A 13,083-nucleotide genomic window follows, 5' to 3' on the forward strand; every position below is an offset into this window, starting at 1 on the left:
TTTGTGTAAATACTATTGCATATATCCTATCAATTCCCTGACTTGTTATTACCTGAACAATGATTATACCAATGACGTTTGGTCATTGTTAATACCTGGGGTGGCAATAAAAATTGTAACTGATATTTTGTGCGGATCATTTACAGATATGTCCAATAGCCGGTGTGTATGTTTGTACTGGGGTGTCGTTAAACATTCATTAATGCTATCTGTAAGTTGTAAAAATGGTATGTGACAGCAGAGGTTTTGAGTATTTACCAACGGTAGGTACCGCACAATATGTAAGGAAATGTTTTGTTTAACGACGCACTCAACATGTTTTATTTACGGTTATATGGCGTCAGGACCACACAGATATTAAGAGAGAAAACCCGCTGTCACCACTTCATGGGCTACCCTTTTCGATTAGCAGCAAGGGATCTTTTATATGCACGATCCCACAGACAGGATAGCACATACCACGACCTTTGATATACCAGTCATGCTGCACTGGTTGGAACGAGAAATGGGCCCACCAACGTGGATCGATCCTAGACCGACCGCGCATCAAGCGATCACTTTACCACTGGGCTACGTTCCGCCCCACACAGTATGTATGCATACTCAGACCCGTGGGAATGGCATCTGGAGTAATGGGGGAGGCCAATTTCTAATTGATGTTGACGTTTTAAGTATGTAACCTTGAAATGGCTGCAAAATGGTATTTCAGAGCCTGTAGATTAAAAGATTTCCAGGGGTCATGCCCCCGAATCCCCCAGTGTCTTGCATCTTCCATGCTTGTTCGTTCCAAGTATTCATCTCTCCCCAAACCCACCACCACCCCTACCGCCGCCGCCGCCAAAAAACCCAAAACAACAACAACACACACACACACAAAAAATAAACAAACACACATCCATAAACAATTCTAGCTACGGCCCTGAAAAGGGTACATTTTCGTCCACGTACAGCCATACCCCCATCACCACCACCCCGCGGAAACCCTCCCCTGTTCCTATGGGCCTTATACCGGTCCAGTGGCCTAAAGCATTGCTTCTGTTACGAACTGTTACTGTAGTCGTAATACAATACAAATATGTCAACTCCGTGACATGGCATTGGTAAGGGAAATAACTTTGTACCAAAACATAGTTACTAATCGTATACCAGTTATTTCCCTTGTTGGCAAACTCTTTCGGAGGACATTTCCATTTCAACGTATTTTCCTGTTTATATCCAATTAAGTACGCTGTACTGGGCACACATCTCAGCTATCTGGGAGTTAGTTGTTAGTGGCTAGTGGAAGAAAGTGTAGTGGCCTTACACCTACCCACTGAGTCGTTAAAACTCGCTCTGGGTGGGAGCTGGTACCGGGCTGCGAACCCTGTACCTACCAGCCTTATTTACCGTGGTTTAACCACGACATCACCGAGGCCGGTTCGGAGGGCAAAGACCGATGAAACGAAGATGTTTGTTTGATTGTTATGTCATGCTACAGCAAGTGATCCACAAATGAAATATAAAAAAGATGAGGTATGTGTTGTCCTGTCTGTTACAAATAATATAAATGATTTTTTTTCTGTTAATTGCAAGACGTATCCTGATGCTAGACTCAGACTACCAACTGCCACCAGAAAGTTGGCCAATTTTCTGCTGTCACGACTTCTACGACTTCTGAGTGCTCTTACAACTCGATTCTCGTCGTATAAGCCAGTAACTGTTAATCTGGGAGCAACTGTTGTAAGTTGGGCGTTGGGGAAATTACAACGCAACCGTCGGGTTGGCCAAATTTCTGCTGGCAGTTGGTAGTCTGATCCTAGCATAAGTGGCGCATCTCACGTATTGTGTTTAATAAAGCAAGATCATATAACTGCTTTTTTTTTAAATTACTAGTCTTATAGATAAATGTCGATTATTGCATGAACTGGAGTGCCATACGAAATTAAAGAGACATTCCTTAGTTTGCTGCATTCTAAGATGTTTCCTATTAATAAAATAATTCTACGATTAAACTTACATATCAAATATATTTTCTGGCTTAGAATATCAGTTTCTGTATACTCAATGCTTTTCTGGTCGTCTTAATATTTGTAAGAAGCCCAAACTGGATTTTGTCTTCAAATAATTTCGTTCGTACGAAAAAATTATATTTTTGGAAATAAAATGAAATTTAACCCAATACAAATATTAGAACGATCAGAAACACGTTTAATATACAGCCACTAATATTTTATGCAGAAAAATATATTTGATATGTAATTACAATCGTTAAAAAGTCTTTGTTAGTCGACAACATCTTAAAACGTGCAGTAAACTCAGGAATTTTTGAACATTATTTTACCCAAATGACTTCACTTTTAGGTAATGGTATCATTTTCAATTGATATTGCATTGGAAAGGGTCCTGGTATAGGTCCTTCTTTGAATCGTCCATTCGAGATTGCTTTATTCAATGATAAAATACAACATCTGTGGTATAAGCTGTCTTTGTTTAAAACAGATCACTCTGATATCTAGTGCATTTATAGTTGAAATTAAATCGCCCAATATGCCCTTTCACCTCCATGATGTGTATTAGAGCTATAACACTATGCTATTCTATTGCTTATACATGTATACACATACCCCGCAAAATAATAATTATCATAATTAATAAAGCTTGCACTTGTATTACTTATTAAAAAGTACAATGAACCATGGAATATGCTTACATTTGTTCATTATCAATACAGCTAAGGCGTTGCATGGTTTATTGGGTCTCACATCAATAGGATGCACAATCTAGTTAATTTGGTTGTTATAGTTAATTTGGTTATTGTCAGTGTGTGTGTTTTAAATTTAAGCATGAACCCTAAAATCATTATATTCCTGGGGGTATCTATATTTCAAACTAAATGTATATTTGAAATTTAATGTGAAGACATTTCTAATCAATCTAATGTGTCATGCACCAGGGCCGCCTGCACTAAAGCTCCAGATTCTGTGGTCATTTCCATAGCTAGTGTGGAAGACTGCATGTTCTATAGTTTGGAAACTTACAGAAAGTTCGCAATTTGGAAGCCTATACATTTGTCAGATTTGATTATTATTATTAAGTGATTTAACATGTCCATGTACCACTATGGTTTCGAACATGCCTATCCCGAGTCCGGCCTCCGATAAGATCGCGGGTCTGACTCGGAACAGGGATTTGAAAACCCATATACTGCTTACAATTTGGAAGCATACAGAGTTGTCTAACTTGGAAGCATATAGTGTGCTTATAACTTGGATGCCTTCACAGCTTTCCAATTCGAAGAATACAGTTATCCGGTTTGGAAGCGTATATACAGAGGGTTGTCAATTTGAAAGGCTACGGAATTGTCCAGATCTTTATGCGAGTTTAACAAAACCCTAACGCAAAAATATATATCTGCTATTATAAGTAGATAAAATGTTTTCTTCCGAAGTCAACAGTGTCCTTTGAAGCCTATGAAGTGTTTTATTTAACGACGCACTCAACACATTTTATTTACGGTTATATGGCGTCAGACATATGGTTCAGGACCACACAGGTTTTGAGAGGAAACCCGCTGTCGCCGCTACATGGGCTACTCTTCCGATTGGCAGCAAGGGATCTTTTATTTGCGCTTCCCACAGGCAGGATAGCACAAACCATGGCCTTTGTTGAACCAGTTATGGATCACTAGTCGGTGCAAGTGGTTTACACCTACCCATAGAGCCTTGCGGAGCACTCACTCAGGGTTTGGAGTCGGTATCTGGATTAAAAATCCCATGCCTCGACTGGGATCCGAACCCAGTACCTACCAGCCTGAAGCCTATGATGTCACGTTTCAAAATCTATAATGTCCAATTTAAAAAGCTATTGTCCAATTTCAAAGTTTATAGTGCCCGATTTGGAAATCTATAGTATCCAATTTAAAAGTTTATAGCAACCAATTTGGAAGTGTATAGTGTCGGATTTGGAAATCTATGGTATCCAGTTTAAAAGTCTATATCATCCAATTTGGATATCTATTGTGTCCGATTTGGAATCTATAGTGTTCAGTTTAAACGTCTATAGTATCCAATTTGGAGGTCTAATGTGTCCGATTCGGAATCTACAGTCTCCAATTTAAAAGTCTATATCCTGTTTGGAAGTCTACAGTGTCCAAATTAAATCTATTTAGCGTTCAGTGTGGGAGTCTATACAGGTTACAATGAAACTATGTTCTTTAGCTGAGCAACGCTAGGGTGGTGATCATGAACAGTATGACAAACACGACAAATAGAAGCCGGTCCGTCACCAGGGCTATCTCGTGCCACTCATTGTCCGTGTATCGCAGGGCTTCTTCCGCCGAATATTTCCCCACGAGCATGCGCAGGTTCTTGGATACTTCTTTCAAGTCGCCATCGCCATCTTTGAGAGCGGACACGTCCGAGTCGTGTTCGTGAAAGTCCGCAGTGTTCTTCATGGCGGCGAACGGAGAACTTTGGATGATATGTGAGTAGGACTCCATACACAGCCATCGTCGGAGTCCGCACCGGCCAAGGAACACCTGAGAAGAGTAAGTCAAAAATGTTAAAGGATAATAAATAACATCTATGGGATCTACATTTATGTCCAACAATACCCAATAAGCGAATATTTTCGGGGTATTATACAAGCCAATTTCGATGTCCACCGCTACGAAGAAGCAAATATACTCATATAAATGTCTTCGAGTTTGGATTTTGATCAAGTGGATTTGAAAAGATTAGGAAGGCTCTTTTCAAAGAATACAACTTATTCCTATACTGCAAACAATGTTCAATATTAAAGTCACCACTTACCGCATTTAGCCAATCAGGGATTCGTTTTCTGTGTCCACGTCTAGCTGTTGACGTCACTACAGCCGCCATGATGACGCTGATGCTAGTAAGGGCCATCGTTGTGACGTAAAATATAGCTGCAATAATAACAAAATAGATTATCCGTGTATAATTATGTTAATAATCCAGCAAATGGGGTTACGTCACTTGTATTTACTTATGTCAGTGTGCAGTTAGAGTTTTTCTTTTTAATGATGGTGCTGATGATGATGGCAACTATGTTTGTTTTATTGGTCAATACGAAAACGTTATTTGTTTCATTTGCCTTTGATATAATTATCATTTTGCTGATAATGATTATTATTATTAGGACGATAAAATGTCCGTCGTCAGATTGTCTAATTGCTACATGCCCTTTAGATTAAGCTATAGTAACAGCAGGATAGTCTTACCAATTCTGGGAGCAGACGATCGATTGGTTCCTAGAACATCGACAAACATCTTGAGGCACACTGACAAGGTGAGAAGTATACACACTCCTGCAAAAGAAAAACAAACCCACAGGATTTTAACAAAATATACAATACATTTTAAAATAATAATAATCATCTTTCCGATGGATGTTGATCGTTATCTCTCTATTCCCCCTACCCTCACTCCTTCCATCACTGTTTCTGTCTCAATTGTCTGTCTCCGTCTCTCCCTCCCTCCTTCACTCTCTCTCTCTCTCTCTCTCTCTCTCTCTCTCTCTCTCTCTCTCTCTCTCTCTCTCTCTCTCTCTCTCTCTCTCTCTCTGTCTGTCTATCACTCTCTCTCCCTCTCCCCATCCAATGTATAAAGTGTTAAATAAGATATTATTAAGTAATAATACTAGTATAGGTTTTGAAAAATCGGCATAACCAACCTAGACTGGTTTTCCCTGTAGTCTCCGCTGGCAACAGGAATACCACGGGAACCAGCAAACCGACGAGAACGGCGGGGCCAGTGACAACGCAGTGATAGAAATTGGACTTCCGCTGGAGCCCCACGCTAATCGCGATGTACTCGAAGATCTCGGGGTGCAGGATACGGCCCACGTGGCCATCGATGTTCTTCGACACGAGGTCCCAGACGCTGCACACCGTCGTCGTGCGGCCTGAGCCGTCGTCGTCCTGGTGTCTGCCAGAGTTGAGGAACTGGAGGTGGATCTGCTGTGACGTGTAGCTTCCCGCCGCCAGAAGGACTTTGCAGACATGAGCGTCGAACGGGAAATCCGAGATGTCCACGGGGCAGTGGCTGCTGATTTTCAGGTGAGACGCCCACGCCACAGAACCGTCGTACATGACTCGCGCAGGCTCTTTTAAAATGTGCTCAAAGTTTCCGTATTGTCTGTAAGAGAACAAATCTAATTAATTTGTAGTTATATTTAGCAATAGCAAATAGTACGTATACACCGTCAAAATTCCAGAAAATGTATTAAAAATAAAAATAAAAATCGCTTTGAGCAGGGGAGTATACTGACGACCTACCCCACCCCCGCAAACACACACACACACACACAGAGAGAGAGAGAGAGAGAGAGAGAGAGAGAGAGAGAGAGAGAGAGAGAGAGAGAGAGAGAGAGAGAGAGAGAGAGACACACACACACACAGAGACAGACACACACACATACACACACATACAGACAGACAGACACACACATATATAGACACACACACAAACACACGCACTTGAACATGCACACGCACACACATAAACACACATTTAAACAAGCACCTATTTGGGATCCATAGGAGAGAATAGTGTTCCGCTAATACGTTTAACAAACAAGCTAAACACCCTAAAATACCATCCAAGAAGCGAATGCTCGTAGATTTGATCAGATGACAGACCCAGATATCACTGATATACTTTCTAATTTGTTTTCGTATCGAGATATTCCCAGGGTCCTTCACACACGGAACAGATTTAATTTTGTTGGTGGTTAATGAGAGAGAAATACGTCTAGTGGCATTAACTACTAGAACCTACCAATCGGAACAGATTTAATTGTTGGTGGTTAATGAGAGAGACTTAGCTGCAGCGGTCTTACATCTTCCAATTTAACCTTTAAAACAGACTTTGAGTTGGAATCGGTATTGGGTCTCGAACCCAACACCTGCGCCACCGAGACCACAGTACAGTCTCTAAGCTACACGTCTTGTGTGACTTACGTATGCAGTAATCTCAGGTCGGGAGTCCACATTTCGCTGGAGGGGAACATGACGCTTTGTAATCCGCCATACTCTGCTGGATCCCACTTGAGACGAGGGTCGTTCCAAAACTAAAAGTAAATATTGACTCTCAGAAGCTGTTGGCATTACTGCAGCCATGATAGTCAGCTGTCGCCAAGGGCAGATCCAGGAAGCATTTTGCCGGGGTGACTAGCGGTAAAAGTGCTCATGAATCAACTCGTCAAAAGGGCATTCCAGTGGAAAAAAAAGACAAAAGGAACACTTAACTATTTTAGTGGGCACGTGTCCTTGGTTTCCACCTTGAACCGCCTCTGGTGGGTCTGAAGCGACATGTTGGACAATATTCACCAACGTATGTACCGTGTTTGAACTGTCAAAGTAACACTTCGGTATAAGACAGGATCAAAAGAAGAATTAATTCAACAAATGACTGAGGAACAAATAACATAGATAGATATTAGATAGGTGAAAACATGGGATACTTGATGGATCAATTGGTGAATACATAACGCGTGAATGGATGCGTGAACGGGATGAATCGAAACAGTTTTCAGGGTTGTGGTTTTTGTACTAAACAAATACTTACAGCTACCAGTAAAACGGTCGACGATAATTCTTGCGTGCTTTCGTCCTAGAAAATAAAAATAAATAAAATAAATAAATAAATAAAATTAATTAATTAATTAGTATTCGCTGTTGCAGTGTGGGGTAGGAGCAAATTACTATAATGGTGCGGAAATCACCTTTAAATTTGTCTTTAATCCGTTTAGGTGTTGTTGTTTGATTTAGTTTTATTTGTGTTTTGTTGTTATTGTTTGTTTTGGTTTTTTGAGGGGGAGGGGTGTTGGGGTTTTGTTTGTTTGTTTTTTGAATATATATCTTTAGTTGTTGGTTTGTTTAGATAATTAATCAATTAAAGATAACAACAACTCACCAACCCCTGCACCCCGGTGAGCGTGACGTCAACGGTGACGACGAGTGTATCATTGATGCCGGCTGCAGGTCTGACGTGCCTCACGTAGTTGTGGGTGTCTAGGATGTGGAAATACAGGTGCGACTCGTTGTCGATTTCATGCAAGACGTCGTCGGGTTTCTCGTGACCTGCATTATACACACATTACTAATTATCACAGAATATACTAAAATACAAAACGTGTATAATATATATAGAATACTAAACGAGCTTGCCTGTCATACCATTTTTATGAAATGAGTGAACAGTTTTGGTATCTGACGAGCAAAAGCGAGTCAGATACCAACACTGTTCACGAGTTTCATATAAATGGTATAACAGGCAAGTTAGTTTAGTATTTTATTTATTACAAATCAACTACAAACAAATTGAAACGCAGAAGTAAGCAGATGTCGAGACCTACATGTTATTGGTCTACAAACTGGGTCAGCAAGTGATCTACGTCACGCTCACGTCACGCCGATATTACACTAGTTAGATATTGAGTGATTGTTATGACATGAGCAATATCTTACACTGGTGTGTAATAAATTCGTTTATCCATTCGTATATGGGTAGTGCTGTGTCTCTATTGATGTATCCACGTGTAGTGAAATTGTCTGACTGATGTCGGGGTCTCTGGCATTTAGCTCAGTCGTTCAAGCGCTTGCCTGAGGTGATTACGTCGTGTGATCAAGCAACTTCAGTTTTCCCCCGTCCCAACCTGTGCAACGACTGGTATATCAAATATTGTGGTATGTGCTGTCCTGTCTGTGAGAAAGGGCATATACAAGATCTCTTGATGCTGATGTTAACGTCCTTGCAGATGTAGGTCGAGTAACTAGAGGAGGGACCAAGGTAGGCGAGGTGTGTGTATGTGAGACTGTTGAGTCTCCTTTAAGAAAATTTTTGGGTTTTTTTTGTTGTTGTTTTTTTCCATTTGAATGACCATTTTAGCACAATGTGGATAACTTGATGAGAATGAGAAGATGTTTATTAGCGCCAAGAAAGCACATTGATTTATTAATGATCGGCTACTGGATGTCAAACATTTGGTAATCTTCACATAGTCTTAGAGAGGAAACAGACAACATTTTCCCGTTAGTAACAAGGGATATTTTATATGCACCATCCCACAGACAGGACAGCACGTACCACGGAACTGAGGAGAAAGTGCATTTATGGCCGTACGCGTGTGTATGCAGTCTGACGGAAATCAATACAGATATTCTATAACTGCCGATTTTAAAGAGCTCTATGATTATTGTATCAATGTAACCAGTGCCCACGACTGGTACATTAAAGGGCATGGTGCGTACTGTCCTGTCTATGGGAAGGCGGATATAACAGGTCGCTTGTAGTTTTTTCGGGGTTTTGTCCAAATTTCGTAAAAGAAATATTAATTCTCTTCCTGTGCTGAAAGTTTTATTGTTTCTGAGTTTGTGTTGTTGGGTTGGGGATTTGTTTTACTTAAAAGCTGTGTACTTATAATTTGGGGGGGGGGGGGGGGGGGGGGGGGGTCCGGTGTGGGGGGGGGGGGGGGGGGATGGGGTTTTTTTTCTGTGCAAGACGAGACCAAACAAAATATTTTCATACATGTTTCTGGTAAACAACGAGAGAGAGAGAGAGAGAGAGAGAGAGAGAGAGAGAGAGAGAGAGAGAGAGAGAGAGAGAGAGAGAGAGAGAGCGAGAGAGAGAGAGTGTGTGTAGTAGTAGTGGTAGTAGTAGTAATTGCAGTAGTAGTAGTGGTAGTAGTAGTAGTAGTAGCAGCAGCAGCAGCAGCAGCAGTAGTAGTAATAGTAGTAGTATCATTAGTAGGAGTAGTAGCAGCTTTAGTAGTAGTAGTAGTCGTAGTAGCATTAGTAGTAGTAGTAGTAGTAGTAGTAGTAGTAGTAGTAGTAGTAGTAGTAGTAGTAGTAGTAGTAGTAGCAGCAGCAGCAGCAGTAGTAGCATTATTATTAGTAGTAGTAGCAGTATTAGTTTTGATAATAAGCCCTATATTACTATGGGTTGTTTTATGACCTTAGTATTAACGACCTCCGCGCTCTCTTCACACACAAATACACACACCCTCTCACACAAACACACACACACACACACACACACACACACACACATACAGATCAGCCCCCTCCCTCCCCACCCCCATACACATACCTAAACACACACAACCCACCCCTACCCCACACACATACACGCAAACACACACATACACAAACACACACAAACACACACACATACGCATACACAAACACAGATACAAATACATACATACACACACACACAAACGCACACATACACGCCTACAAACAAACACACACACACACACACACACACACACACGCACGCATGCATGCATGCATACATGCATACATGCATAACATACATACATACATACATACATACATACATAAATACATACACACATACATACATACACACATAGTATTACACATGTATACACACACATATACATACATACATGTATATGCATATAATTCCATTTTATAATTACTATTTTGTAATAGGCGTCTGGATTGGTTAAAATGCTATCACGTAATCTAAAAAAATAGAAACGTTCATTCATACATAAACGTGAAAACTGCACTTTTTCGGTAAAAAAAAAATAGAATGTTATTACCGGAACTACTTTTTATCAATTACGTCAACAACAAAATCCCCGAGGATTCCATTGTTTCTATTTTTATCCCAATATCGTCTGCACTGTGAGTGACAGTGACAAACTGACAGCCGACAATCACAATGTCGGATTACAGACACGAAAGTTTTGGTGGAGACTTTACATTAAGCCACCGCAATTCAGGCTTTAAACGACTCCGGTTTTGAACTGAGATACATAACATGAGCGCATCTCTGTCACATTTGACAAAAACACCAAATCGACAACTTACACGCGCGAAAACACATACGCTTTCGTGCACAATTACGCGACCTGTCCTTTCCGAGAATAATATCACACAATCACAAACGTCCTCTGAAATCCACACATACAATAACACTGAAACCACTTTATCCCTTTCAAGTCAGTCTTCACATTCACACACAAACACACACATACACAAACACACACAAACACACACACACATACGCATACACAAACACAGATGCACACACACACATACACACACACACATACACAAACACACACAAACACACACACATACACAAACACAGATACACATGCATACACACACACACACACACACACACACACACACACGCACACATACACTAATTCAACTTTTGACAACTGCAATTTTAATATAGTAATTGATAAATCTTCTAAATAATTTGACGCTCTCCCTTATGTTAATTAGTTCAAAATTCATACTCTAACCGTTTTACCAGAAATCTTCCATTTAAATATATAGATCGTTCAATTCTTAATGAATTATCGTTTGATATTTTGGAAAACAAAAAACTGTTTGCGTTATCAGTTGATGTTGATGTTGATGTTTAAATTTTATAACTTTTTATTCGCATTTGATTCAGAAAATTAAAATTTATAAAACCTTATGTAAATCATTATAACGAATCGGAGATTTGACAGAAAAAAACGAATGTAACTTTCTAAGGGAATTCCCTTATTTGTGTATTGATACAGTTGTAAATCATTGTGAAATAGAGTTCGATTTTTTTTTAAATATAGTTTTGTATAATGGCAATATTAATGCATTTGGAACACCGAATGTTATAGTTTTGACGTCCATGCGATGATAAACACCAAAAACGTTTTACACACCTATAGATGCATGAACGGTTTTGGTGTTTATCATCGCATGGACGTCAAAAATATAACGTTAAATTCTTAAATACACACTGACAAATATACATGGCAAAACGCATAAACAGCTATATATACGTATAAACATTTCATTCAGTTTCTGATATATTTTTATCAAAACGGATTGATAAATGAATCAAAATGAACACACCTCAAATACATTATCACTATTTAATTCTCTTGTCATATTTGATGCAAACAACATAATTATAATACTACACGACTGTCGCGTCAATCGTGTTACAGTACTAACCTTGAATGGGATTCGAACTCCAGTGCCAGGCCAGTATGAGAGTACCCAGAAGATGTAGAGCGTCCATGTTTCTAGTTCACCGTGTAACCTCCGTAATGGGACCAGCCACGCCGACACCGACGTCATGAGATCACGCACCGGCCACTGGCGGCGGATGTTGACGGAACAAACAGCGCGGCAGATGGCAAACAGTTATATGTTTACATCTTCTTGTGGGATTTGCGTGCGCTAAGGAGCCCGTAAAAAGGCTAAATCTATGGAAACTACGACTGGAAACTGTGTTAATAGTTCATTGTTCTTCTGTAGTTCAGTGTGTGCGTCGTCATAGAGTACTTACTAATTACAATTCTGGTTATTTTATTTTGTATTTGTTTTCCGTTAATTTTTGTTTTCAGGAGGATTTTTTTTTTGTTGTTTGGGGGTTTGATTATTTTTTTTTTTTGTGTTTTTTTGTGTTTTTTTGTTGTTTTTTTGTTGGTTTGTTGTTGTTTTATTGAGAATTTATTTTGTAGGGGGTGGGGGGTGGGGTATTTTTGTGTGTTTCTTTTTAATTTACTTTCTTCTTCTCTAAAAAACGATGTGCTCACTTTTGTATGACCCGCTACGCGGGCTCATACAATGTGCACATCGTTTTTTCGGTTCATACTTGCATGAACCAAAAACTAATTGCTGTCAATTGTTAAATAATCTAATTCCAATGGTAGTTTATTACCGTTTCGCCATTATAAAATTACAAGTAGCCTGGGGTGATATGGTTTGGACTGAACACGTAGAACTGTGTCAGGTACAATAGCGAACCGGTCTATTACGCTTCGTGCAACCAATGCTCTTTGACTATTAGGATATCATAGAATGTGGTATGTGCTGTCCTACTAAAGCTCATTTACTGTTTAATGAAAACGTGACGGCATTTTTTTTTGAGGGGGGTGTTTGGTTGGGGGGGGGTGGGGGAAGGGGGGGTTTGTGTTTTTTGTTTTGTTTTGTTTTTGCTTTTTTATTTTTTTTGTTGGTTTGTTTCTTGTTTGCTTGTTTTTTTGTGTATTGTGTTTTTGGGTTGGGTTATTTTTTAGTTTTTTTTGTTTTGTTGTTTT

The 13,083-nt window shown here is 39.7% G+C and overlaps 1 protein-coding gene across 1 annotated transcript; it reads right to left on the minus strand.

Annotated features, from left to right (window-relative positions):
• Positions 1 to 3,688: 3,688 nt before the first annotated feature.
• On the minus strand, positions 3,689 to 12,124 carry LOC121376507 (acetylcholine receptor subunit beta-like). The gene is made up of 8 exons (XM_041504394.1): positions 11,993 to 12,124; positions 7,917 to 8,083; positions 7,569 to 7,613; positions 6,962 to 7,071; positions 5,674 to 6,137; positions 5,222 to 5,308; positions 4,791 to 4,906; positions 3,689 to 4,516 (listed from the first exon to the last, which is right to left on the minus strand). The coding sequence occupies exons 1-8, from the start codon at positions 12,057 to 12,059 to the stop codon at positions 4,193 to 4,195; spliced, it is 1,380 nt and encodes a 459-aa protein (XP_041360328.1). The 5' UTR covers positions 12,060 to 12,124; the 3' UTR covers positions 3,689 to 4,192.
• Between the last annotated feature and the right edge of the window lie 959 nt (positions 12,125 to 13,083).

Source organism: Gigantopelta aegis, chromosome 6, assembly GCF_016097555.1.
Source record: "Gigantopelta aegis isolate Gae_Host chromosome 6, Gae_host_genome, whole genome shotgun sequence".
Classification (NCBI taxonomy): domain Eukaryota; kingdom Metazoa; phylum Mollusca; class Gastropoda; order Neomphalida; family Peltospiridae; genus Gigantopelta; species Gigantopelta aegis.

Bases quoted from the DNA above. Each gene is read 5' to 3' on its own strand.
- LOC121376507 (XM_041504394.1), bottom strand. From the start codon at position 12,059: ATGGACGCTCTACATCTTCTGGGTACTCTCATACTGGCCTGGCACTGG. The intron at 7,614-7,916 runs GTGAGTTGTTGT...TTTATTTTCTAG, and splicing joins TCACCGGGGTGCAGGGGTTG to GACGAAAGCACGCAAGAATT. The intron at 7,072-7,568 runs GTAAGTATTTGT...ATTTACTTTTAG, and splicing joins CGACCGTTTTACTGGTAGCT to TTTTGGAACGACCCTCGTCT.